A 25,207-nucleotide genomic window follows, 5' to 3' on the forward strand; every position below is an offset into this window, starting at 1 on the left:
ACCATCTTTTTTTTTTTTTTTTTTGAGATTTAATTTATTTGAAAGAGAAAGAGAGTGCATGCAGGGGAAGGGAGAGAGAGAGAGAGAGGGAGAGAGAATCCTCAAGCAGACTGCTTGCTGAGTGCAGAGCCCGGTGTGGGGCTTGATCTCACAACCCTGAGATCTTGTGACCTGAGCCTTATTCAGAGTTGGTTGCCTAACGGACTGAGCCCCCCAGGCGCCCCTCACCGTCTTTGTGCAGGGAAGTGCCCTCGTACTGGATCCTTAGCTCCCTGAGACAATGGCATGTGGTCCGGGCCGCCTTGCAGTCTTGCCCTTGACCAGCTCTGGGACCTTGTAAGCCTCAGCTCCTACGAGAGGTGTCTGCTGAGCCCACTTTAAGGGATGAAGTGAGTTCTTAGGTGAAAGTCCCTTCACAGAGTTCCTTCTAGGAGCCACTCGATAAATCCTAACAACAGCAGCAGATGTCAACAGTTCTAGGGGCCCGGGGGATGCTGGGTGTGGTCGTTTTGCCTTACGCCTGTGAGCTCCTTCAATCCTCATGACAGCCTCTGGGAGAGGTACCATTATTATTTTCATTTTACAGACTGGGACACTGAGGCATAGAGAGAGTAAGTGGCTGCTTACCCTCTCCCCGGGGGGTAGGACCTCTCACCTCCTGGGTGCCAGTCCCCACAGGGTCACAAACATGCTGTAGGTGGTCTGCAGTCAGGTTTAATGAATGGACACAGTTACTCGTTTCAGGCATCCTTCTGAGGAGGGTTTGGAGAGGTGGTGTTTCCCTCTGGCACCTTGGTTAGCAAAGGCTCTGCGAACCCCGTAGGTGTGTGAAGCCTTCCTGCCAGGTACAGGTAGCCGAACTCAGGACCCGTGGGGCTGAAGGAAAAAGGCTGGAGGGCTCTCATCTGGGCCCCCACCCAGGCCCTAGGAACCTGAGGAACAAGTGGAGCTCAAGCCAGTGGATGTGGCCAGGGCCTCCCGGAGAGGGTGTCCTCTGGAAGAGGAGCCTGGGAAGGATGGGTGACTTTTTTCAGGGTGAGGATGAAGCGTCCCCAACGAGGAAGCAGCTGCCTCCCTGTTCGGAGGTGCTGGGCAGGCAGGACACTGCTGAGATTCCAGGTGGCTCCTGGGACTGGTATCTCTGTGGGCGGACTCGGGTTCTTGGGGCAGTTTGGGCCGGAGGGACTGCAGCAGGGGGCAGCTGTGGCATGAGCCCCGGCTGTGGGTGGTGCAAGTGCAGAGAGCTGGGCAGGACTACTAAGAGTGGGATTCTCATGCTCCAGGCGCCCTGGCTTCCCTTTGAACTGCGGCCAGGTGTGGATAATAGGAGAGAAGTGGTTCCTAGTGAGCAGTCCCAAAATGCCAGCGCCCTCTGACCTGGGCTGACTGCATCTGCGGGTTAGATAGTGCTTGCCGGAGGAAGGAGGGATCTCAGGGCCCCCACACACCCTAGGCCTCCCCTTCATCACATTGGGCCCCCTCCCACCTCTGTAGGGCCCAGGAGCCGGGCTTGTCATTGCTCCTTGGGCACGGGGAGCTGGAGCCCGGCAGCCCCCCGGCGGCGGTGTCTGAGTCCAGGCAGAGGCGTCACAGGGCTGACTGCCATGGGCCTGTGGGGGCGAGGGCCTTCACTGCGACAGCAGGAGCCGTCTCCCCAGGAGATGAGTCACAGCCGTGTTGGTGCGGCTGCCACTTCTGCTTCTGCAGCAGGTGCGAGTGGGGGCGAGCGAGTCCCCGAGACCGCCCCTCCGGGCGTGTGCCTGTGTCTTCCCCCGCGTGTGCACGGCAGCATGGCCCCAGGTGCATGTGCATACACACATCCGTGTCCCTGTCCACACGCGAGCACGCCTGGTGTGTGCCCGGGCTCGGGGGCCAACCTTCCAGCCAGACGGCGGGGATGCCCAGTTTGGGAACCATGGTTAAGTGTGCTTCTCACCGGGTTTCGGGCGGAGGGGACGAAACAGGAAGGAGCTGGTTTCCGCCCACAGGGCCCACCCACGGAGCTGTCGGGCAGTCAGGAGCTCGACTGTGGGCCTGTGCAGTATCCCGGTGAACTGGGGCCTCCCCACCCGAGGTGAGAGGCAACAGCTGCCGCTTCCCCGCCCCTGACCCACCCCCAGGCTCAGGCAGGGCCTTGCCAGGTTCCAGGGGCTCCCAGACGGCTTTATTTCTGAGCCTGCCCGGCACCTTCTAAAAGGATGCGAGCTGGACATCAGCCTGGAGAGTTGATGGGAGCCTGAGAGGCAGCGAAGCCGCGCGCTTGCTCTCTGTACGGGGCTGGGGGCCCTGTGTTCGATCCTGCACATCTAGGACGCGGGCCTCGCGGGACGGCTGATGTCTGGGGGTCTCCTACCTGCTGTTTAAGCCTGGAGCCTGCAGGGCCTCCCTTCGAGACTCTGGGGTGCCAGGCCCGGGACCCCAGTGACTCTGACTTCTCCCAGGGAGGTTCTTCTCGCCCAGCCGTGCTCAGGAGCAGGCTCCTGGCCTCCTTCCCTCCTGAGTTCTCCGGGCTCCCACATCTCCAGGCAGCCATCCTGGGGGCCCGGAGTGGGGGAGTGTGAGCTCTCTGTCACCTTTGGCCAGTGCCTCTAGGCCTCACCCCCTTTGCGCTGACCCACGGCGCGTGTGGCCGGCAGGGGTAGGGGGCAGGCAGGAGGTCTGGGTTCCTGAGGGCACCTCCTCTCCCCAGGTTTTTGGCTGCTGTCGGCCCCTGGAAATCCTGAGTAACAGCCAAGTCCGTGTCCCTTTCTAGTTGGGAAGGCCTTCTTGTCTGCATTCTCCTCTTGGAGCCGCCTCACACCTACCCTACAGAGGCCTGGGTTGTTCAGACTTCCCTTGACCAAGACCCCCGGTAAATAAGCATATTACACCGTGACCCAGGGTGCACACATACTCGTATACAAAACCGAGACGCTGAGCAATGTTTTTTATTCTTACCACGTGCTCACGCTTAACTACTTTCTGTTTTATTCCCTCTTTTCCCCCTCCTGCTGGTTATGTCATGACCCGCTCATGTGTCATAACCTACAGCTTAAAAATGCTGAGAGCAGAGTGGGGGACTGCCCTTTTACAATTTTACAAATGAGGGGCTGAGTACAGGCGGGGCGGGGGAGCTTGTACCCTGAGCCAGGAAGGGACAGGGCCTGTACCCAGGGTACCAAAAAAAGCCAGGGTAGGAGGAAGAGGGAGTGGGAGGGGTGGGGCTGCTCGGATGCTGGGAGGTCAAGGTCCCCCTCCCCCCCCCCCCCCCCCCCCCCCCCCCCCCCCCGCCCCCGCCTCCACCAGTGAGATGGCTTCTGAGCAGAGGTAGGAAGGAAGCCAGGGGCTGGCCCGGCAGAGAGGGTGTCCAGGCAGGGGGAGAGCAAGCCTGCGCAGACTGACAGGGTGCTGCCTTCCAGTCTGAGCATCCCCTGCAGGACCCTGCCTGCCCTGGCTGTCGGCTGTCGAGGGCTTTCCCCGGGAAGAAGCAGGCACAGGACTGGGCACCCCGGCTCCCCTCTGTCGGCCTGTCATGCAGGACCGGGCCTCCCTCCTGTAAGTCCTGACCTCTGGGCTGAACCCCCAGGGCCTCCCAGGCCCGGCCCACCTCCTGTGCAGGGCCAGCGGGTACTCTGCTTCTCCGCTCCTTCTGGGGCCACGTCCGGGATTTGTGTTTGTAGAGGTGCCACAGGGTCAGCACAGAGGCATTCCCAGCTCGGCACCCCTAGCTGCCGGGACGCCGACAGTTTCTTCACACTGTAACCCTGACAGCCCCCTCCCTGTCCCCGGGGGTCACTCTTTACCTGTACCACAGCAACGAATAGGAAGCCATTATTGAGCACTTACTGTGTGCAGGGTGAGGCATTGGGTCCAAGGTGAAGTCCTTGCTTCTGGCATTTGGGGGCTGCTCGGGCGAAGTCACCAGACAAAGTGGGAACCTCTGGGCCTAGCAGTGAAATAGGGGAGCGGCTGGGGGTGCCCCAGTAGAGGCGGGAGCCAAGGGGGGCGGCAGGCTAGGGTGGGATCAGCCAACAGGGTAAATCATTCTGAAGTGTGTGAGTCTGGACTTTGCCTTGTAAACACTGGGAACCATTGAAGGTCTTTGTGCAGAGCATCTTGGGTGCTTGAGGGAGATTAGCTTGGTGGGGACGCGCACAAGGGACCGGGGTGTGAGTAGGTGGGGAAGCATGGCGGGCAGGCCCGGACCTGTGATCCAGAGTCAGGGAGGAAGAGTGACGTAAGGAACGTGTTGCCAGAGGCCAGATCAGCTGGGCTGGGTGGCCAACCTGCTAGGAAAGGGTCTGGAGGAAGGGGGAAGAGGTGAGACTCAGATCAGGGCTCTTCCGATGTTTTCTGAGAAGGGACCGGGAAGTTCCAAGGGGAAGCTGGTGCGGGGGAAGCAGAGCTCTTTCTGGAGAGCCACTTCGAGTCAGAGCGTGGTGGAAGGAGGAGCTCAGGTTGGGCCTGTGGGTCTCTCTTCTTCCTCCACAGCGCGGCCTGTGGACTTTGGGCTAAGGTGAGACAACCAGCTCTGGGGGTGGCACCCGTGGTCACTCGTACCGTCGGTCACCGTGCGAGCTGTGCCTGTTGTGCATCGGCCGCGGTGGCAGGGCTAGGGGGGCGGGGGTCACCTCGGCCTGACTGGGAGCCGTGGAGCAGCACGGTGGGGCGATGGGGCCCGCCTGTGTGTGTGGTCCCTGAGGACCCCCCTCTATCTCCCTCTGCAGTGATGGGTCATTCCCCTATGACTCTGTCCCTTGGCAGCAGAACACCAACCAGCCTCCCGGCTCCCTGTCCGTGGTCACCACGGTTTGGGGAGTGACCAACACATCCCAGAGCCAGGTAAGAGCCCATCCCGCTTCCAGCCGCGGCCCGTCCCCGGGTAGGACCATCCCCTGAGCCCCCCGGGCCTTTGGGCCATCTTGCCACGCCAGCCGTCCTCGCTCCACCCAGCTGGGAAGACCAGCTCTCCGGGCTCACTCGGCTGTGCACACGCCACTACCCTCCTCGCCTGCTTGGGGGTGCGGCTGCGGGCCCCTCTGCTCTGTCCCCACCCTAGAGCCTTTCTGGGGGAATGATTTTGATCTGATGGACAGCTAGGGGTTCTTCTCTAGCCCCGTTTGCTTTGGTTGGATAAAAAGGAGAACTTCCTGGGTGTTACTGGCCTCAGGGCTCCAGCATCCGGGGCCTTTGATCCTGGATAACCTGGGTTAGATTTCAGCAAAGCTTGAGCCTTCAGCATGAGACAGACCCCTCCCCACAGCCCTGGCCAGCCCTGCCTCCTGCTCTCACCCCTTCCTCTTTCCTCCACACCTTCCTGTCTAGCCTCCTCGGCGCCGCAGCTCGGGGCTGCTGCCGCCCCCCACCCAGGGGCATCCCTGGGCTTCCCTGAAGGCCCAGGCCATAGGGGCCCCTCAGCCAGGATCCTGTTGCCGTCCGTAGCTGGCATGCTGGGCTTCTCTCTGCCCTGACGGAGCAGCAGCCCAGCCTCTGCATCGAGGCCCCTTGACAACGGAGGGCAGAGATGTCCAGTCCCTTCCACCTGCCACTAAGCAGGACCGGCCCCTCCTGGTCCCACCCCCTCCGCTGCCTGCTTCCGGGCTGCATCACCCCCTTCAAAGCTTTCATACACCCCGGGGACAATTCATGCCTCTGCCTTCTTCCCCTTCCCCTCTGTTCTCCCTATGGCACCATTTCAGCATACCACCCCCCCACACCCATGTCTCCTCTTCCCTTCCCACACCCCGGGGCACCGCTCGGGTGACAATTGCTCTGTGCCCACAGGTCCTCGGGAACCCTATGGCCAATGCCAACAACCCCATGAATCCAGGCGGCAACCCCATGGCATCGGGCATGACCACCAGCAACCCCGGCCTCAACTCCCCCCAGTTTGCCGGGCAGCAGCAGCAGTTCTCGGCCAAGGCCGGGCCCGCTCAGCCCTACATCCAGCAGGGCATGTACGGCCGGCCCAACTACCCCGGCAGCGGGGGCTTCGGGGCCAGGTGAGCAGCCTTGCGGGGTGGCTCTGGCCCTGCCACTCCCCTGCGTCCAGGAGCTGGAACGCCAGCACCATGCTTCCTGGCACGTGTCCTGCTCCGCTGGCCCCTCCGTTAGAGGGACACAGTCATGCCCCATTTCCGGGCCAGCAGCAGCTGGGGGGGCGTGACAGGCGCCAGCCCCTGGCCCTTGGGACGGCCCTCCTGTGCCGTGTCTAGGCTGGCCGGTGCAGGTGCAGGAAGGCCACTCCGCCCGGCGGGCTGTGCAGGGAGAAATGTGTGAGGCTGAGGCCCGCCGGGCTCGGGGGAAGGGGCTGAAGGGGCCCCGGGAAGATGCTGCAGGGACGTGAGGACGGGCAGAGGCACCCCGTTCCTCCTCTGCCACCCTGCCCTGTCCAGGACCGCCCCCCTGGCCTCGGCCCACCGTCCACTGCCAGGGCCTGCGGCCGTTGCTCAGTTTCTCCGAGGCACGGTGTCCTCCCCCGGGAGGTGGCCTGCCCGCCGCTGCGAGGGGCAGCGATCTAGCGCCCCTGAGAGTCCGTGCCGGCCAGCACCCCGCCAGGGCTTCGGGAACAGCAGCTCGCCTGTCGCCAAGTGGCACGAAGGGCTGCCAACCCATGGGAGGCCCCTGTCCCCTCTGGGTCCTGAGCCAAGCCGCTTCCTCTGCCTATGGGGGCAGGAGGGCGTGGAGCGAGCCGTCTTCTCCCTCCCAGCCCGAGGCTTGCAGAGGGTTCATCCTTAGACCCGGGCGGCATCTCAGTCTCCTCTTCTTCTCCCTTGCAGTTACCCCGGGGGTCCTAATGCCCCCGCAGGCATGGGTATCCCTCCGCACACCAGGCCGCCCGCTGACTTCACTCAGCCCGCGGCGGCGGCTGCTGCCGCTGCAGTGGCGGCAGCGGCGGCCACAGCCACGGCCACAGCCACGGCCACCGTGGCAGCCTTGCAGGAGACGCAGAACAAGGACATAAACCAGTACGGACCGGTAAGGGCCCCACTAGTCCTGGTCCAGCCTTGCCCACCCAGCAGAGTCGGGGTGTTGGTGCCATGTGTGCTGGAAGAACTGATGGTGTCAGGGTGCGTTGGGTTTCCTCGGAGGCATGTGGACGGGTGTGTGTCAGGACGTGGGTGTGTCGGCGTGGTTGGGTGTGGCAGGGGGAGGCCATTTGGGTGCTTGTGTTTGCTCTGCGTGGGTTTCTGGCTCGTGTGTCTGCGAATGGGGAGAGAGGTTCTTTATCGTCCTCCGGACACCTGCTCCCCAAGGAGCGGGCTCCGTGCCTATAATGCCTGGTCGTCAGTCTGTCCCCATAATGGCCTCTGAAGACCATGTGGTCCTAGTCAGCCCATGTGGATTGAGCCCAGGTCCCATTCCTGCTCCCCTGGCCTTCAGAGGGAGTGGTGGGTGGGCTGTGAGGAGACGGGGTCCCCCGCAGGAATGCAGGACAGGACACAGGCGGTGGGGATTGCAGGGTGGAGACGGCAGGGCAGGTGGGCAGAGGTGGGAGCCGAGACTGCCTCAGACTGTGGATGGAGGGCGCGTCTCCGCTGGCCGAGGGCGCGGCCAGGGCTTCCAGGCCAGGGGCTCCTGCCTCCATCCTCATCCCCCCTCCATCCTCCCATGCCCCTCCCCACCCCTGCACCGTCTTCCCCATTCCCTGCCTGCCTCCCTGGAAATGCTGCCTGCTTTCTGGAGTGACTGCACCCCACCCCAAACACCCCCTGGGCTGCATCTTTCCTGTGCGGCCTGCAGAGGGCGGTGGTGAGCCCGAGAGGCCAGACAGCCCTGGGGCCTGGTCACCAGCTGCAACCACACAGGAAAGCGCCCCCGAACCCGGAGCCCTCCCCGCCCCCACCCTTCCTTCCCTGCACTTTCAATGCATGTGGCATTTTATTCTTTTTTTTTTCTTCTTCTCCCGTTGAAGGTCTGTTCCTCTTTCCAGATGGGTCCCACCCAGGCGTATAACAGCCAATTCATGAACCAGCCCGGGCCGCGGGGGCCTGCCTCCATGGGGGGCAGCATGAACCCCGCAAGCATGGCGGCTGGCATGACACCCTCGGGGATGAGCGGCCCTCCCATGGGCATGAACCAGCCCCGGCCGCCCGGCATCAGCCCCTTTGGCACACACGGGCAGCGGATGCCCCAGCAGACCTACCCGGGCCCCCGGCCCCAGTCCCTTCCCATTCAAAGCATAAAGAGGCCATACCCGGGAGAGGTGAGTGTGACAGCAGGCAGGTCGTGGCCAGGGTGGGAGGCAGGGGGGACCGAGGGCTGGAAAACACAGGGGCTAGGGGCAGGACCTCGGAAAGGGCATGAATGACCTGCACAAAACCTGGACCAAAAGGCCGAGCCTTAGGACTGAGGAGCCAGGCTCCTGGCTTGCAGACCAGCTCCGCCATTTCCCAACTGGAAGTCGTTGATCAAGTCGTGTCCCCTTCTGGAGTCTTGGTTTCTCATTTGTGAAGGACAGTGCGGATCCCGCCCACCTCCTAGGGCTGGTTGGGAGATCGGAATGTGGGGCCGGCGCAGGCGGTGGCAGCTGCGGTCTGTCCAGGCACGGACACTAGCCGGGTGACATTGCTAAGGAGTGAAACCTCCCTCCTTGGGTCCGCATTCCTCACCTCCACACGAGGGCTTCTCACTTGCAAGCGTGAGAGAGGAGACGACACCCTGCGAGTATCTAAAGGCTGTGCACGTTGGAGAAGTGATTGGAAGGCAGACAGCGTGCTCGCTAGGGCTCTTCTCCGTCAACTGTCAGCTGCTCTGTCGGGAGGAACACTGCCTAATTGGCTGCCCAGCCAGCTCAGCCAAGGGAAAGGTGGAGATGGAAGGAAGCAAAACCCACACCTGTCCTCTGGGACCCAGGGCTTGAGCAAGGAAGATAAGGCCTAAGCAGGAGCCCAGGAGGCAGCAATGCACAGTGAGGTGTACAGAATTCAGCGTGAGGTCAGAGAAGGAGGACTTCCTGGAGGGGGCGTCACAGGGCCCTCAGTGAGCAATGGGAAAACAAGTTGGTAGCAGGCGGCCTTGCACAGGGACCCTGGAATCCCAGCCCAGTATGCGCTCCCCAGGAAGCCTGCCTTGATTCCCGACCTAGGCAAAGCTCCTTGCTGAGAAGTTTCCCCCACGGCTCTCTGCTTGCCACCCGTGCTCAGACCAGCTCCCCCCAACCACCCCTACCCATACCCCCTGCCCCACTTGCCTCAGAACTGTGGCCTTCAGCTTGGGTTTGCAGTGGGTTTAGAGACCGAAGCTTAAGTTCCCCGAAGGTCGGTGTGATTCCCTCAGCATTCACCCTAGCTCAGGCTCGGCCATTGTTGGAGGTGCCCCGAATCCACGAGGGGAGAGGTCAGGGACCTCCTCAAACAGCCAGGGGCCTGGCTCAAGCCCAGACACTCCTGGGTGGGCACTGGTTCAGGGAGGCACCTGCCAGAGGACAGTGGCCATCAAGTTCCTGGCTGTCCTTGCAAGGGGGCGACTGTGCTCAAGCTCCTGGCCCCACACAGCACCCCCATGAGTTCTGGGCCATCTCTCGGCCCCTCTGTGCCCAAACTCGCTGCTGGCTGGGCTAGAGATGCATCTGCATGCCCAGCCTCGGGGCTGCCGGCACCTAAGGAGGCGATCCCAGGAGTGGAAAGGCAGGAAAGTTCCCAGTCATTGCTCCAACGTTCACCTGCATTGTACACCAGAGGCCTTCAATTATTTCTACTAAGTCAGCCTCCTCCTGGCATCCCAGCCTGCGTGGCCTGACCCTGCGTGGGAAGGTGGGCCTCACCACGCAATGGCATGCTCCTAGGATCTCTGAACCCTCAGAACGTTGGGGCGGGTGTCAGGTTGCCTGGTCCCGCACAGGACGCCTCTACTGTCATCTGATGGGCAGGCCCAGCCTCCCCCTGCACGCCCCCAGCCATGTGATGGGAACCACACTGTCACGCAGATCAGCCACCGTATCACCACAGGCAGAGTTCTTCGGCACTGACTCGGACACTGCCCCTCCTCTGCCGCTTACCTCTGGACACTTCTTTCCTTTGTTGACCAAGTATTTAGGGAGGGCCTGCTCTTCGCCAGATGCCGGGATACAGCCGGGACCTCTGAGCCCAGAGGCGAGAGAGACAGTTTAAATAGATAAGGAGTTTCAACAGACCTGGAGAAGAAACCACTGACCTCGCAGGATGTCATGCACGGCCTGTCTGGAGTGGCAGGTGGCCCTAAGGGTCACCTAATCTACAGAGGGGGAGGACAGCTGCGGGGTGGACATCAGCATGTCGCTTGTCACCTTGGAGTTCTCCAAGGACAGTGGTTCTGCCCCTCCCTCGAGCCGTCTCCCCTCCTCTCTCAGTTGCCTGTCTTGAGAGGGGGGTTGTCTGGAACCTCCACAAGGCCGCTTCTCCCGACTTCTACAGGCAGGGCCCACAAATGAATTATCAGTGTGTTCCATCCAGTGCAGGGTATGAGGACAGGGTCTCTCCTGTTCAGCCTCAGAACGCAGGGGTTGAGGGGATCACCTTTTTGGAAGCACATCCGGTTGTCTGATTCCCCTGCCACGTACCACACACTAGGAGAGACCCAAGGGGACTTTAGAATCGAGCCCCCCTCACAATGGCATAAGTGAGAGGCTCTGAAAGGGCCCTCAGTTTGGGGGGGGCAGGGTGCTTGGGGGAAGACAGCTTCATAGGGAGGTGGCCCTGGAGCCAGACGGACAGAACATAGTGTCCTTGGATTTCAAGGGTGGCAAGGAGCTCGGGCATCATCTGGTTCAGCCTCTCCTTTCTGGGTGGAGGAGGCATTTTTGTCGGGGCAAAACAGAAAGGGACAAAGTAAAGGGGCCAGGGCAGTCCTGGCGTAGTGGTGAGTGGCTTGGCCCCGCGACACTGACGCCCTTTGTTCTCTCCTCTGTCTGCCGCCGCAGCCCAACTATGGAAACCAGCAATACGGACCAAACAGCCAGTTCCCCACCCAGCCAGGCCAGTACCCCACCCCCAACCCCCCACGGCCGCTCACCTCTCCCAACTACCCCGGGCAAAGGATGCCCAGCCAGCCGAGCACCGGGCAATACCCACCCCCCACGGTCAACATGGGGCAGTATTACAAGGTGAGTCCTCCCCCCGCCCCAGACCCCTTCCTTCCTCACCATCTCATCTCCCCACCTCCCACCTGTGTCATCCTGGCCCTGTGTGTCCCTGAAGCCACCGGGGGGGGGGGGGGGGGGGGGGGGCAGGCGGAGATCCCCAGATGTGTCTTCCTGTGCTCTGGGCCACACACGCAGTGGCCAAATGTCAGACTGGCTTCTTCTCCTGGTTCCTGTTCTCGTGGGGCCCGGACAAGGGTTTTCTCCTCCCCTTTTCCTATTTGCAGCAGACATCAGATAATCATAAAAGAAGCACATTTTTTTTTTTTAGAAGTACATTTTTTAAGGGAAAAGCATCCCCCTGGGTATATTAATACTACCTTCTCACCCTTTTTTCCTAATGCACACAGGCATCAATGTGTTAAATAGTTATTAAAGTTATCATTTTGAATCTATTTCTTTCACCGGGTATGAAATCACAAATGTGTTACTTATTGCTACAGGGTCTCCATGGTTTTCGCTTTTTGAAGGGCGCCTAACATTCTGTGGATGGAAACCACACCTTATTTTATTGTTGCCTTTCTGTCCGACGGTCTGGGTTTTTCTGATTCTTCACTTTCGAAGTAACACCATGTTCAATGTTTTGGGGCACATAGCTTTTTTCTTTTTTCTTTCTTTCTTTCTTTCTTTCTTTCTTTCTTTATTTATTTATTTATTTATTTATTATTTTTATGTAGCTTTTTTCTTCTTTGTAATTATCATAAAGTTCATTCTCGGGAGCGCAGGCTACCCGGGAAAGACTTTACCTTTATTTGCCAAGGAACGACCGCCTGCCGCTTCTCCAACTCTAACACCCTGGGTGTTTTTATCTTGCAAACTCTTGCTGTATCACTAGCTATGGGCAGAGAGAGAGAGACGAACTGTGATCCCCGGAGGGGGTGGGGGGACCTGCACCGCCCGGGGCCCACTCCGCACCACACCGCAGCACTGAACGGGCCTCATCAGCATCCCCTGCACCGTCCTCCTGGCCAGTTTTCACATCAGGAGAGAAAGCAGGCTCCGGCTACGCTTTTCTGCCTTCCAGGTTCATAGCATTGTTTCTCTTGCTTTAACAGCCAGAGCAATTTAATGGACAAAACAACACCTTCTCGGGAAGCAGCTACAGTAACTACAGCCAAGGGAACGTCAATAGGGTAAGCTCCAGCCCTCATCTCAGTGCTAACCCCACCCTCCCCCGGGTGCTTGTGTTTCTAAGGGGCCTGGCTGTTCCCACCTCGGCCTGCGGGTGGGGGCGCGCTCCCCGGTCGTCGCTCTGGAGTGCAGCAGTGCCCAGACAGAATGTGCAAGTCCAGGCAGCTGGGCCAGGGCTGCAGAAGGCAAGGAGGGCTCCTGGGGAGCCAGCTGCCTGGGATGCTGCAGGCCCGGCTCTGCCTGAGGACCCCACTGGGCTGGGGGTGGAGCGTGTGGCCCAGAGTCCTCATGCAGACAGCCGGAGACCTGGGCTTCACCCCAGCTCTCCTTTCCTCCCGGGTTTATATTAGACCAGCCTCCATCATGCCAAGTCTATGTCCTCACTCGTAGGGGGGCGGGGGGCCTCTCCCCTGCCTGACCTACAGATGCGTAGCAGCACTGGGTCCCAGGTGAAGGGTGAGGAGGCCCTTCCTAGGCCTACCTGTCGTCCGAAGCGGGCAGAGACCTGAGTGCTGGCCGCACTAGAGGGATTTCCCCGGGAGGACTGGCTGTCCTCCCCTGGGGGAGCAGAGACCATAGCCCCGGGCCTGCCGGGTGGGTGGGGTGTGCGTCCACAGCCGCAGTCCCTCTTATCCCTGTGACCCCATAACCTATGTATCATTTCTCTTTCCCTCCAGCCTCCCAGGCCAGTTCCTGTGGCAAATTACCCCCACTCACCTGTTCCAGGGAACCCCACGCCCCCCATGACCCCCGGGAGCAGCATCCCCCCATACCTGTCCCCCAGCCAAGACGTTAAACCACCCTTCCCACCTGATATCAAGCCAAATATGAGCGCTCTGCCGCCACCCCCAGGTGAGTGCCCTACGTCGTCCCTCGGTCTGGCCAGTTCCACCTAGGGCCCTGCAGTGGGCCAGGCGCCAGGGGGCTTGGAAGTTGGACTGCCTGTGGGGGCTGGGCATGTGGAAAGGGCAGGAGCGCTGGCAAGCAGATACGCCCCACCCAGAAGGGAATTTGGGGTGGAGCCAGGCTGCCAACGGCCTGAACCGCTGGTGGCTGGGAGCAAAAGCAGCTCCCAGCTGTGGTGAGGGGCTGGGCAGAGGAGCCCAGGGCTTCCAGTCCAGGGCATAAGAGGGGAAGTAAAGGCAGGATAGGTGGGACATGGGATGCAGAGATGGTCGGGATGGGGTTGGGTGGGCAGACAGAAGCAGCGGGCTCCCTGGTGTGCACACAGGCAAATAGTCCAGCTTCTGGGGCGCTGTTACACACGCCTGTGTGGTCCCATGAGCCTGCAGCTAAGCATGCGTGTCCTGTCGGTGAGCAGGCTCTGTCCATGGCCCCGGAGCCCAGGCCTCTGTGTGCCCTTGGTGGCTGCAGGCGTGTGGCTCATCCTGCTTCTTTCCCGCCCAGCCAACCACAACGACGAGCTGCGGCTCACGTTCCCAGTGCGGGATGGCGTGGTGCTGGAGCCCTTCCGCCTCGAGCACAACCTGGCCGTCAGCAACCACGTCTTTCACCTGCGGCCCACGGTCCACCAGACGCTGATGTGGAGGTGAGTGTCACGGTGGAGGCACAGGCCCAAGCTGGGCAGACGAAGCCTCTGGTGGTGACCTTCCTGGCCCAGGCGCTGCCCTAACAGGTAGTAAGTAGCAGCGTCTACCTGCCGCCTTCGCCTGTTAAGCCTCATTGGCGGGGCCCTGCTCTGTGCAAGGTTTCGGGGATGTCCTGGGAAACCTGCAGGCAGCCCTTGGCAGGTAGAGCGGCCCGAGGGCAGGGAGCAGCATTCGCTCACTGTAGTCCTGAGAGAGTGGTCAGGGATGACCTCCCAGAGGAAACAGTGACTAGCTCAGACCCAAAGGCCAGTAAGGCCCTAGTCCAGTCCTGAGCCCCTTGAACGTGACTTGTGGTGGCTAGTGCAGAAGTGGAGAGGGAGGTGGCTGGGCTGGGCAGGACCAGCAAGCCCTGCAGGTTGCCAGGGGCTGGCTGCTGAGCCGGGCAGCTGCTCAGACATCTGGACACACCAGAGTACGGGGGCTGGAGGCCCCTGGCTGCACCAGGCCCTGTGTTCTGTGCCTTCCGTACCTGACCTCCCTTGATCTTGTCCATGGGCCATGCTTTTCCCTTTAACAGTGAGGCCAGGGAAGTCGATTAGCCTGGGAGGAGTACTCACAGCAAGAGCTGGGACTCAGGCCCAGTTCTCTTGGATGCCAGAACCCATGGGTGGCTCCGCCCTTGGTCCTTCCTCTTCAGGCAGGACTCACACTGCCCTGCCACACCTGTGACCGGGGTATCTCAGCCGCCCGATGAGACCCGAAGGGCACAAGATGAGTCTGTACCGGGCATGTACAGGTTACTCAATGCCTTGACCACACCGAGCCGGCTTCCGTGGGGGCTGCAGATAGAGCTGGGGTGGGTGGAAGGGCACAGAAGCTCAGGTGCTCAGGCAGGAGGGTGCAGAGACCCCTGTGCAGAGGCCCTGCTCACCCATCCCTCCTTACCCAAGTGCCCTCGCCGGCGGGGCATCCCATGGCCCTGGCCTGCTTGCTGTCCACACGTACGTGGTCACCGCTGGGTTCGCGAGGATATCCTTCCGTGCTGTGTCCTTGGCGCCCACCAGGGCAGGGAACCGAACCAGACACGGCCCTGGCCTGGGTGCTCCTCCCAACCCGAGTCTGGGGTGGACATCATCAGCTTCCCAGCTGGTCTTGTCACATTAGCGTCTGTCCTTTTGTCCTTCTGTCTCTGTCCTGGGGGAACAGGAGTCCCCCTTACAGGGAGGGGTCTGGAGGAGGCTAGCAGAGCTGTGGGGTGTGGCTGGAGTGACCCCCACTCCAGTGGGGGGAGTGTGGGGGAGTTTGGGTTGTTGGGATGCGTTTTGGCCGGGGACGCAGGCAGGAGGGACGTCCAGGGAGACAGTGGTGAGGGGAGGCGTGCTGACTGGCCAGGCGCCACGGAGGCCGCGCGGAGTCCCCTGAGCCTCCCCCTCTGCCCCTTAGGTCTGATCTGGAGCTGCAATTCAAGTGCTACCACCACGAGGACCGGCAGATGAACACCAACTGGCCGGCCTCGGTCCAGGTCAGCGTCAACGCCACGCCCCTCACCATCGAGCGCGGTGACAACAAGACCTCCCACAAGCCCCTGCACCTCAAGCACGTCTGCCAGCCAGGCCGCAACACCATCCAGATCACCGTCACGGCCTGCTGCTGCGTGAGTGTGCGGGCCGGGCTGAGGGCCGGGCGTGGGGAGCCCGGGCGCCCCTCTGGACCACAGCCTTGTCCCTGGGGCTCTGTCCCCGTGGCCATAGCTGCTGAAGTGACCTTCCAGAAAAGGCCTCCATGAACGTGCAGCGGTCCCATCCCCGGGCTGGGGGATAACCTCCAGAGCTCTGGCCGTAGACTTGGCCTTTTCAGCCTTAGACCACAGCCCCCACAGTTCCACGCACCTGCCTCCACGTCCTCCTGGATACCGTCTCCCTGTGCCCACCACCGTCTTCCGCTGGGGGCTTCACTCACCAGAAATTTTTATATTCTGGTCACCCTTTGACCCAGACCCAACTCCATCAAGTCTGGAGTTAACTTTCTCCCCTCTCTACCCAACCTTGCTGTCTTAGAATCATGTGTGTATATGGGTCCCTCCGATCTGGGGCCTGCTCTGGGACCACATCTGAGCCACCCTCCTATCCCTTAGAGATCAGGGCCTGGCACACAGGGCTTGCTCAGGGCCCTATGTGGGAGTAGATTGCCTGCCGGGCTCCCCGGCCCTCTGTGGGGAACATGGGAGAAGAAAAACCGCTGATCCTGCCCTTACCGAGCATAAGGCACCACGGCTACCTAGAGACAGGAGTCCCAAGGTGGGGAATGATGTCAGAACAAAGAGCTTGTCGGGGCTCCTGGGGGTGTACAATCCTGGAAGGCTTCTTAGAGGAGTGAAGACAGGGACCACACCCTCTGGCAGGAAGGGTGGAGGACACACGGTGGGGAGCTGTGCTGGGCGAGGTTAGGAAGCGAGGCCAGCTCCCGTCCTGGTGCTGGGTGTCCCATAACCTCACCCCAGGGATGTTTCAGTGTCAGCCCAGAGCCCAGGCAGCTGCCCCACGTGGCGACCCCAGGACACATCATGGTCCCTGTCCTGTGCTTGGCCTTCAGGGGCCTTCAGGCACACGTGGGGGGCCGTGGCGGGGCCGTGGGGCGGGGGCTGAGCGCACACTCTTTCCCGGCAGTCCCACCTCTTCGTGCTGCAGCTGGTCCACCGGCCCTCCGTACGCTCCGTGTTGCAAGGCCTCCTCAAGAAGCGCCTCCTGCCCGCAGAGCACTGTATCACAAAGAGTGAGTGTGGGGGCGCAGGGAGGGAGCCCCAGCCCCGGCCGCAGCTGGGTCATTCTTCGTCCACCCGGGACCCACCTTTGGCTCCGTGCACAAACCCAGGGCCCGAGTGTTCCTTGGCACCGGTCCCCACCCCCCGTTTCTGTCCCTCCTGGAGCCGAGGGGATGACCAGACGAGCGTGGTCTGTGAGACCTGCCTAGGTGGGAGAGGCTGGTTCCCAGCACGGGGTGTGAGGCAGATTAAAACGAACCACCATGGTATGGACAGGCCAGGCTAGCTTCCTGGAGGAGGCGATCACCTAGAGGATCACTTCTAGAAGCTGCACAGAGGGGATCTGCCGCAGGAGGGAGGCCCAGGAGTGGATTCCCGACTGGCCTTCCCACCTCAGCAGCTCATGGCTAAACTGGAATATGGGCTTGGCTCAGAGTCCACTCTTGGAGGGAACATGCAGGTGGTGGGCGAGGGACACTACGCAGGTGCACGGCTGCTCCTCCCTTTGTGCTGCCTCACATGGCCTCTTGAGCCCTCGGCTCCCACCGGGCACCTGTCCCTCCCCATCTCCACCTTTGCAGAGGAAAGTGCAAAAGCACCTGAGGGGCTCTCCACTGACCCAGAAAATCAGGGGGAAGCGCCAGCCCGGGCTTCTGCAAGTGCTGTAGAAAGTGCCCCTTCCCAGGGAGGGCAGGGCCCGGGCCACCGACTGGGAAGCTGACATGGTGACCTCTAGGGACACGTGCATCCCGCACCTCACACGTGGGGGCCCAGGGCACCCGGACAGCCGGGCTCCCCTTCGGTTGAGCCCAGCTGCTCTCCTTACTCCCGGGGCTGCCCAATGTCCTCGGGACAGTGGAGAAGCAGAAGCAGCGTGTGGGTGAGCCGCAGCTGGGAAGACCGCGCGTGCGGGAGGGCCCTAGTGCTCCACATCCACCCCCGCCTCCCACCCCACAGTCAAGCGGAATTTCAGCAGCGTGGCTGCCTCGTCGGGCAACACGACCCTCAATGGGGAGGACGGCGTGGAGCAGACGGCCATTAAGGTGTCCCTGAAGTGCCCCATCACGTTCCGACGTATCCAGCTGCCTGCCCGAGGCCATGACTGCAAGCACGTCCAGGTGAGTGGTCCCAGCAGGTGCGGGTCCAGGGGTGCTGGATGGCTGGTGTCCAGCGGGGATGGCAAGGGGCAGGCAGAGGGGCCGAGGGGCCGGGCTCTGACCCCCAGAGCACGCCATGGCCAGCAGCAGCTCATCATGTCCCCTCATCATGAATGAATCCTTTGTCCTTGGAGCATCTTCTCCGTACGCCCCAGCCTGGGTTCCCAGGCAGCCCACAGAACCAATGTAGACCACCCCCATCCTGCCAGATGTCAGTGGCTGAAAGTCCAGCCACAGCTGGTTTGGAGTCTGAGAGTAGGGGTATGTGTGCCCGACCTCTGCTGTGTTCTGGGACCTTGCCCCAAGCAGGTGCTGGGAAGTGGCCAGGGAGTGAGTGACCGTCACGGTCTGGGTTGCTCCAGGAGAGCAGTGTGCAAATGTGGGTCACTTCGGTGGGTGGAGTTCCTGGACAGGGGCGGCTCAGGAAGGAATCCCAGGAGACGGGAAGGAAGGCTTCCCTGTGGAGGCGGGTGGGGGGACCAGGCCAGGCAAACGCTCAGCCACTGGGGCGCTTCGTGATGGGGCAAGAGCCTCCCTCTGGGAGAGCCGTGTGGGTACAAAGACTCCGGGCTCCCTGTTTGTCTGACACATTGATGAAGTGGCCTGGATGTGTTCTCGGGGTCAGGACAGGGCTAACGGGGAGGCTGGAGTCCATGCTGCCCCGGCCTTAGGGAGACAGGCCCTTGTATGTCAGGGTCCGTGACGGGGACTGTTGGGCCAGCCGGAAAGCCTCCTCGGAGGACACAGGCGAGGGCCACGGGGCACACGGAAGGTATGAGGAGCAACACGTGCAGGGACTCGGTGTGGCTGGTTGGCCACGTGAGCAGCAGAGAGGCCACATGATGGCCACGCATGACACCCCAGCCCCAGTCTCTCCGACCCCGCTGGGAGAGCTTCCTAAGGGTCCCAGCGGCAGCGGCACTTGCATCTCTGCATCTTCTCACCTGCGTGTCTGTCTGCCTGTCTCCCGGCCTCTGCAGTGCTTTGACCTGGAGTCGTACCTGCAGCTGAATTGCGAGAGAGGGACCTGGAGGTGTCCTGTGTGCAAGTGAGTCACACCCACCCTGGCAGGAGCTTCCCCACCTAGCCTCTGGAGGGTCCAGCCACCCGCCCCTGCCCTGAAAGCCCAACGGAGAACCCAGACCTTGCAGAGGAGCTTGGACACAGGGGCTGTCACCCACCTGTCATGAGCCAGCCTTCTCCTGTCACTCCTGCAGGAGGAACCAGCAGCAGAGGCAGAGGCCCTTTGACCCTGTGGGGAGGGCTGGGTTGTGCCTCTAGTCTCTAGGGTCCAAAAGCAAAGGCCAAGCACTGCCCCCCTTTTTTTTTCCAGTAAAACCGCTCTGCTTGAGGGCCTGGAGGTGGATCAGTACATGTGGGGCATCCTGAACGCCATCCAACAGTAAGTGCTCCCCTCCCGCCACCCAGTGAGGGAAATGTGGGGATGGGGTAGTGGACATGGGGATGCACCCCCAGGCTGGCAGAGCTGTCACTCTGTGACTCTACCTGGGGGCCGATGAACTTTCCAGAAAGGACCAGACCCAGCCAGAGCAAGACAGTGCCCTAGACAGCTGCTCCCTGGGTGGGAGGCCTCGGGGCCAGCTGCCCGGTGCCCGGCTGCGTGCTCTTCCTCACCTTAGTCTCCCTGTCAAAATTTCTGACACCTCTGTCCTATGTAGAGCGTGGCAAGAATGGGGACGGGGGCCCTGGGCAGGGACACCTCAGTGTCTGTCTGAGTGGAGGCTCTCGTGTCCCGGGACCTCAGTGCTGCCCCCTTACTCCCCCCAGCTCCGAGTTTGAAGAGGTCACCATCGACCCCACGTGCAGCTGGCGGCCAGTCCCCATCAAGTCAGACCTGCACATTAAAGATGACCCGGATGGCATCCCCTCCAAGCGGTTCAAGACCATGAGTCCCAGCCAGATGATCATGCCCAACGTCATGGAAATGATCGCAGCCCTGGGCCCCGGCCCATCCCCCTACCCACTCCCGCCTCCACCGGGGGGCACCAGCTCCAACGACTACAGCAACCAAGGTAGGTGATGCTGGACAAGGAGGGAGACAGGAGGCCCAGCCACAGGCCCAGGATTTCTGGGCTCATGTGGGAGGGTGGTGCAGGGTGGGTCGTGGTAACACTCACCCCCCAAAATACAACCCGTGTCACTGGACTTGGGGGTACACTGGCCCATTCAGCTCCTTCCTCCTCTCCTTTGCTACCGGGTTCCATCCAGATCTGTGGATCAGCACCCAGCTGGGAAGGCCTGGTGAGGAGCTGCCCCGTGAGCCAACCTCCTGCCTCTCCCACCCTGCCCTGCCCGCCTCTTTGAGCACCAGGGGCCAGCTCCTTGACTTTCTTGGAGCGTGATTGGCTGGGGTCACTAACGGAGCAGTCGCACCTAGAGTTCTCGGTCCTTCCCCCTCCCTCCCACGTTTCTCTGTGACATCTATATTGTCGCTGTCTCTGCAACACTCTCATCCTTCTAGCACAGTCTTTGGGCACCGAGGTCACCATCGCTGCCTCTCACGCTCCCTATTGCACAGACCAGCTATCCCGTACTGCCCTGGGTTCCTAAAAGTCCCCAGCCCCCTTCAACACAGTGGATGGCAGCGCCTCCCAGGAGCCAGATGATTAGAGGCCCAGAGGGGTTAACCCATAGAGCGGGGTCCCGCAGTATGCAGAGGGCCCCAGGTTTCCCTCATGCAGCTCCTCTGATTCCTTGCTCCAGCCGTGTGGCGTGGGGAGCCGTGGCAGGGAAGCCAGATGGCCGACGTCTAATGGCGTCATCTCGAGTCTGATGCATCTTTCTTTGCAGACCTAGCAGATCCCAACGTCCCAGCGTGGGCTGGGGTCTTCCCACTGACGAGGTGCAACCACGTGGGGGCAGTGGGGAGACAGGTCCTGGAGAGGGCTCAGACTTGGGCCTCGGGCTCCCCTCCCCTGCCGCCGCCCTGGCTCACCCCTTGCTCAAATCCTGCACCCCCTCATAACTCTACAGCGGCTCCTTGGTGCCAGGCCCCGCCAGGGGCTGCACCGCCGCCCTGTTGTACAGGCTGGAGGTCTGAGGCCGACTCCAGGGCAAGACCTAGATCTTAACATCTACACCGCCCCCCACCCCGCCCCGCCATGGCCGTCTTTCCCTCTGGGTGACGCTGCCCCGCTGCCGTTTTGTCCCCTCCCCAGGCAACAACTACCAGGGCCATGGCAACTTTGACTTCCCCCATGGAAACCCTGGCGGGACGTCCATGAACGACTTCATGCACGGGCCCCCCCAGCTCTCCCACCCTCCGGACATGCCCAACAACATGGCCGCCCTCGAGAAACCCCTCAGTCACCCCATGCAGGAAACTGTGAGTACCTCTTCCCCGGCCTGACCCCCAACCCCGCCCCGTCCCCTCCGTCCCCATCCTCTGTGTGGGGCTGATGGGAGCAGAGGGCTCCCCGAGGACCTTGCCGGTGTTCGCCTGGTTCCCTCCTGGGCAAAGGGGGACTGAGAACTTGGGTCTGGGGGCTCAGGGGGAGGGAGAGGCCTGACCCAGGCTGGGTCTCACGGCCCATGGGCATCCTCAGACTTGGCTGTTTTCACACAGGACACTGGATTCTCAGGTGGGGGGAGCTGCAGGCTCCCATCTGCACACGCTGCGTGTGCACAGGCCCACCTCCCACGTGCACCCAGCACCCCCCGCAGCCCCTCTCTCTGACTTACACTCTCCTGCTGGCTCTCTGGAGCCCCAGCCATCTAGGATTTTGTCTCAGACCCAGGCCCTTGCTCCCCAGGGCTCTGAATCTTTAGGGTACCCCTGCCTCTTGCTGGCAATTCTGCATAGCCTGAGAATATTCACTTCTCGTCCCATGTCACAGTGTGACACACACACCCCCGTGGTAGGAGGCCCGGCCATCCGCCCCGGGGCCTCATCTCATGAGCACTGCACAGTTTCCTTCAACTTAGCGGACATTTCCGGGGCCTGTGCTCCCGGCCAGCCTGTGTACCCACTGTGAGCAGCACGGACACAGCCCTTGCTTGTGTCAATGGAGCAGAAGTTCTGGTGGGGCTCGGAGGGAGGGAGTTGAAGTTTGGGGAGACCTGAGGCCTGACTTGAGCCCGGTGTCTCCCCTGAGGAGGACGGAGCAGTCCCAGAGGGCCGGGCAGGGTGGGCCGGCCTACACAGAGCCAGAGGCTCCAGGCCCTCCCATTTCCACCATGCGGCCTGGGAGGAGGGCCTCTGGGTTGTGTTGTGGTCCGCACGGAGTTGGCTCTGCCCGTAGCCGACGTGTGGGCCAGAGCAGGAGTGACTGTTAACCGGAAGGCTTCTGGGTGGGGGGGCGGTGTAGCGACTTCCCTGTGGAACCCCGGAATGCCACGCCACGCAGAGCCGCCGTGGGGGCTCCAGACACAGTTTTACAAGTTGCTTTCTGACTTCAGGGGGCCTCTCTCCTAGCTCCCCCTTTCTCAGCATTCCTGGCCCAGGAGCCACCCAGATCACACCCCTCACACATCACACACCCTGGCTCACGGTTCTCAGCTCCAGCAAATGGCAACAGGATGCCACGTCCTTCTGGGTCCAACAGGACTTCCTCTTGCCTTCTTAGCCCTGCCACCTGGGGTCTGGTCTTTGCAGAGGGACCTAAGCACCACCACCCCCCTTTTTTTTTAGATCGATCTATCTATCTATCTATCTATCTATCTATCTATCTATCTATCTATCCCTTCGAGAGGCAGAGACAAAGGCAGAGGGCAAAGCAGGCTCCCTGCAGTGGACCCGATGTGGGGCTTGATGCCAGGACCCCCGGGACCACACCCTGAGCCAAAGGCAGATGCTCAACCACTGAGCCACCCAGGCGTCCCGGGACCAAAGCCCTTGAGTTGACTTCACAGCACCCCCAGGAGGCTCCCCAGTTAGGCACTGTCCTCCCCCATTTCTGGGCTTCCGCTAGATGGCAGCTGGACCCAGAAGGACAGCTGTGCGTGAGGGGTGGTGCAGTCACAGATAAGCTGCCCTACAGCAGAGCAGCCTGGCCCTGGCTGAGCAACCCCCCACCCCCCAGGAAGGATGCCCCCACGTGCAGGCACTGCCACAAAGGCTCCAGTCAGGCGTGGGTTTGCCAGAGGACTCTCTCTTGTAGGCCAGGTGGTAGGTTGGCAGGTGTACCTGCAGGCCTCATAGAGCACCTGGCCCGTCAGGGCCCTGGGACATTCTAGCAAGTTGTCAGGGCCGAGGGGGACAGCTGTGTCAGCAGATCCGGGAGCCGACTGTCCTGGGCTGGGCTACTCCGGGAGGGTGGGGCCGCTCCCTGTCCCCCAGAATGGGCACAGTGGGGAACCCACAGGCATAGGTGTGGGGCCATCCTTCCTGCCTCTGTGCGTCCGTCTTACGTCGTGCACATCCCCCACACAGTCCCACATGCAGTCAGGTCTCAGGAGGGGCGGGGGCCGCCGCAAGGCCTGGGACTAGTCAGATTGAGCACCCCAAGGCCTGGGAGCGGCTTCAGTAGGAACAGGAAGAGGAACTAGGGTCTGGAGATGAAGCTGCTGCCTCCAAACCCACAAAGGAAGACAAAATGTCTGTGTGGCTTGGAAGATGGGGCGGGTGGGAAGGTACGAGAGACCTGGGAGACCTCTGCTCACCGGGGCCTGGCTAGCCGGTGTCCCCTTGACTAGAACAGTGCGAGTGGGGCTGGGGGACCTGTCGGGGTGCTGGCTGGGGGGCAAGGGTGTGGGCTTGTGCTCCCAGATCTGAGCTCGGGCGGGAGGCTGCTTGGGGCAGCGCACAGACCCGCGGGAGGTGTAAATGTCACCCACCGCGTGGCCCCCTGCGCAGCTACAGCCCCAGGGTTTCCGTGCGTCTAGTTTATCTGTCCGGGAAGTGCTACCTGCCCCAGAGCCAGCAAGCACCCCCCCCAACCCGGCCAACCCCCGGGTGACCCCTCACGCCAGGGCGGGGATGGACAGGCCTGCCTTCCTCGGCCCCGGCCCCTGGGGATTCGGCTTGTTGCCGCCTGGGTGGATGCCCGACAGGAAGGCTCTGGCATTGCGGCGAAGCCCGTGCTCTGCCCCTCTGACTCGGCTCCATTTGCACCCCACCCCAGGCGGCCGGGGCTTGTCCCGAGGTGCCGGCCGCCACCGCCGCCGCCTGGGGCCCCCAGAGGCCCCTCCGTGTCCAGCGTCGCCCACGAGCGGCCCGCGGGGGGCCGAGCGTCCCAAGCTGCACGCCTGCCCGTGTTGTCTGTCCGTGTCTGCTCCCCGCTGCCCTGGCCCCGGGGCCTGCACCACGCCGCCAGCAGCACCCTCCCGCCTCCCGCCTCCCGCTCCCTGGAAACATGCCCATTTCGCTTCTCCATCCTGCCCTTGCTGTTCGTTGTGGAGCCGGGGTCCGGGGGCAGAGGCTGGCGGGGCCCGGCCCACTCTGCCCGCCCGCGTCCCAGCCCCTGGCCGCCCCTCCCGGGCCCGCGGGGCCTCCCTCTCCACAGCCCCCGTGACCTGCAGTTCTGGGGGAGGACTTTTTTGTTTGTTTGTTTCTCTGCAAAGCAATAGCAACAACAAGCATCGAGCTTCGTGAGGGGGTGGCTTTGTTTTGGGGGTTTGTTATTTTTCTGGTTTTTGTTTGGTTTTCATTTCTCCAGGCATCTCGTCGCTGTACCTCGTCACCTCACATTTCTTCTCTCCTGCTCTCTCCTCCTCCACAGATGCCACACGCTGGCAGTTCTGACCAGCCCCATCCCTCCATACAACAAGGTTTGCACGTCCCACACCCCAGCAGCCAGTCAGGGCCTCCATTACATCACAGTGGGGCTCCTCCTCCTCCTTCCCAGCCTCCCCGGCAACCGCCACAGGCCGCTCCCAGCAACCATCCACACAGTGACCTGACCTTTAACCCCTCCTCAGCCTTAGAGGGTCAGGCCGGAGCGCAGGGAGCATCCGACATGCCGGAGCCTTCGCTGGATGTAAGTTGGGGTCACCGCCGGCCTTGGCCTGGGGCGAGGCCTGGTGCCGGGACCTGCCCGAGAGCAGGGGTGGGTGTCGAGGGCTCAAGGCCCAGGGTGGAGGGGGTGGGTGGGTGGTGGGTGGGCCTAGCCAGCCTGCCTCCCCTGGCTCCAGGACCAGGGAACCCCGCAACGGGGAAGCCTCCCCGAGGGTCCCAGCGTCCTTTCCCTGACCTTGCCGGCGCCTGCCCTCTGGTCCCCTCCGACACAGTCCTGCCCCTTCCCCCGTCCCCCCAGGCCCTCACAGAGTCCCCCCCACCCCGGGGCAGGGTTCTGGAGGAAGCACAGGGAGGCCCCTGCCCTTCTTCTGACCCCCACTCCCCGCCCCCCAACATCAAGCTTTGCCATCTCAGCGTCTGCCACACTCTGGCCTGAGGCAGGGGAGGGGCTGGAGTCACAGGGTCCTTCTGTCTGTCTCGCTGCTGTATGTCTGTCCAGTTTCCCGTCCGTGCGTTGTCCATGTCCTGTGCTTCTGCTCGCTCCATCGCTCACTCTGAGAAAGGCCCCCGTGTGGGGTGACAGTAGGACCAGCC

General features: G+C 62.0%; 1 protein-coding gene across 8 annotated transcripts in view; it reads left to right on the top strand.

Moving 5' to 3' along the window:
- ZMIZ1 (zinc finger MIZ-type containing 1) overlaps positions 1-25,207 on the top strand; it is a 231,297-nt gene that overhangs the window by 201,313 nt on the left and 4,777 nt on the right. For 5 of the 8 annotated variants that reach the window (XM_038534458.1, XM_038534461.1, XM_038534460.1 and 2 more), the window contains 16 exons: positions 4,707-4,821; positions 5,764-5,981; positions 6,759-6,957; positions 7,895-8,185; positions 10,880-11,062; positions 12,154-12,231; positions 12,907-13,081; positions 13,637-13,778; positions 15,223-15,433; positions 16,446-16,551; positions 17,498-17,658; positions 18,678-18,745; positions 19,031-19,099; positions 19,486-19,730; positions 20,877-21,043; positions 24,378-24,635. In XM_038534458.1, coding sequence (XP_038390386.1) covers positions 4,707-4,821; positions 5,764-5,981; positions 6,759-6,957; positions 7,895-8,185; positions 10,880-11,062; positions 12,154-12,231; positions 12,907-13,081; positions 13,637-13,778; positions 15,223-15,433; positions 16,446-16,551; positions 17,498-17,658; positions 18,678-18,745; positions 19,031-19,099; positions 19,486-19,730; positions 20,877-21,043; positions 24,378-24,635 — 2,686 coding nt within the window. Of the gene's footprint in view, positions 1-3,496; positions 3,535-4,706; positions 4,822-5,763; positions 5,982-6,758; positions 6,958-7,894; positions 8,186-10,879; positions 11,063-12,153; positions 12,232-12,906; positions 13,082-13,636; positions 13,779-15,222; positions 15,434-16,445; positions 16,552-17,497; positions 17,659-18,677; positions 18,746-19,030; positions 19,100-19,485; positions 19,731-20,876; positions 21,044-24,377; positions 24,636-25,207 lie in introns of those variants that run through there. The other 3 variants (XM_038534465.1, XM_038534462.1, XM_038534464.1) reach the window with 3 other exon arrangements.

Source organism: Canis lupus, chromosome 4 (assembly GCF_011100685.1).
Source record: "Canis lupus familiaris isolate Mischka breed German Shepherd chromosome 4, alternate assembly UU_Cfam_GSD_1.0, whole genome shotgun sequence".
In the NCBI taxonomy this organism is placed as follows: domain Eukaryota; kingdom Metazoa; phylum Chordata; class Mammalia; order Carnivora; family Canidae; genus Canis; species Canis lupus.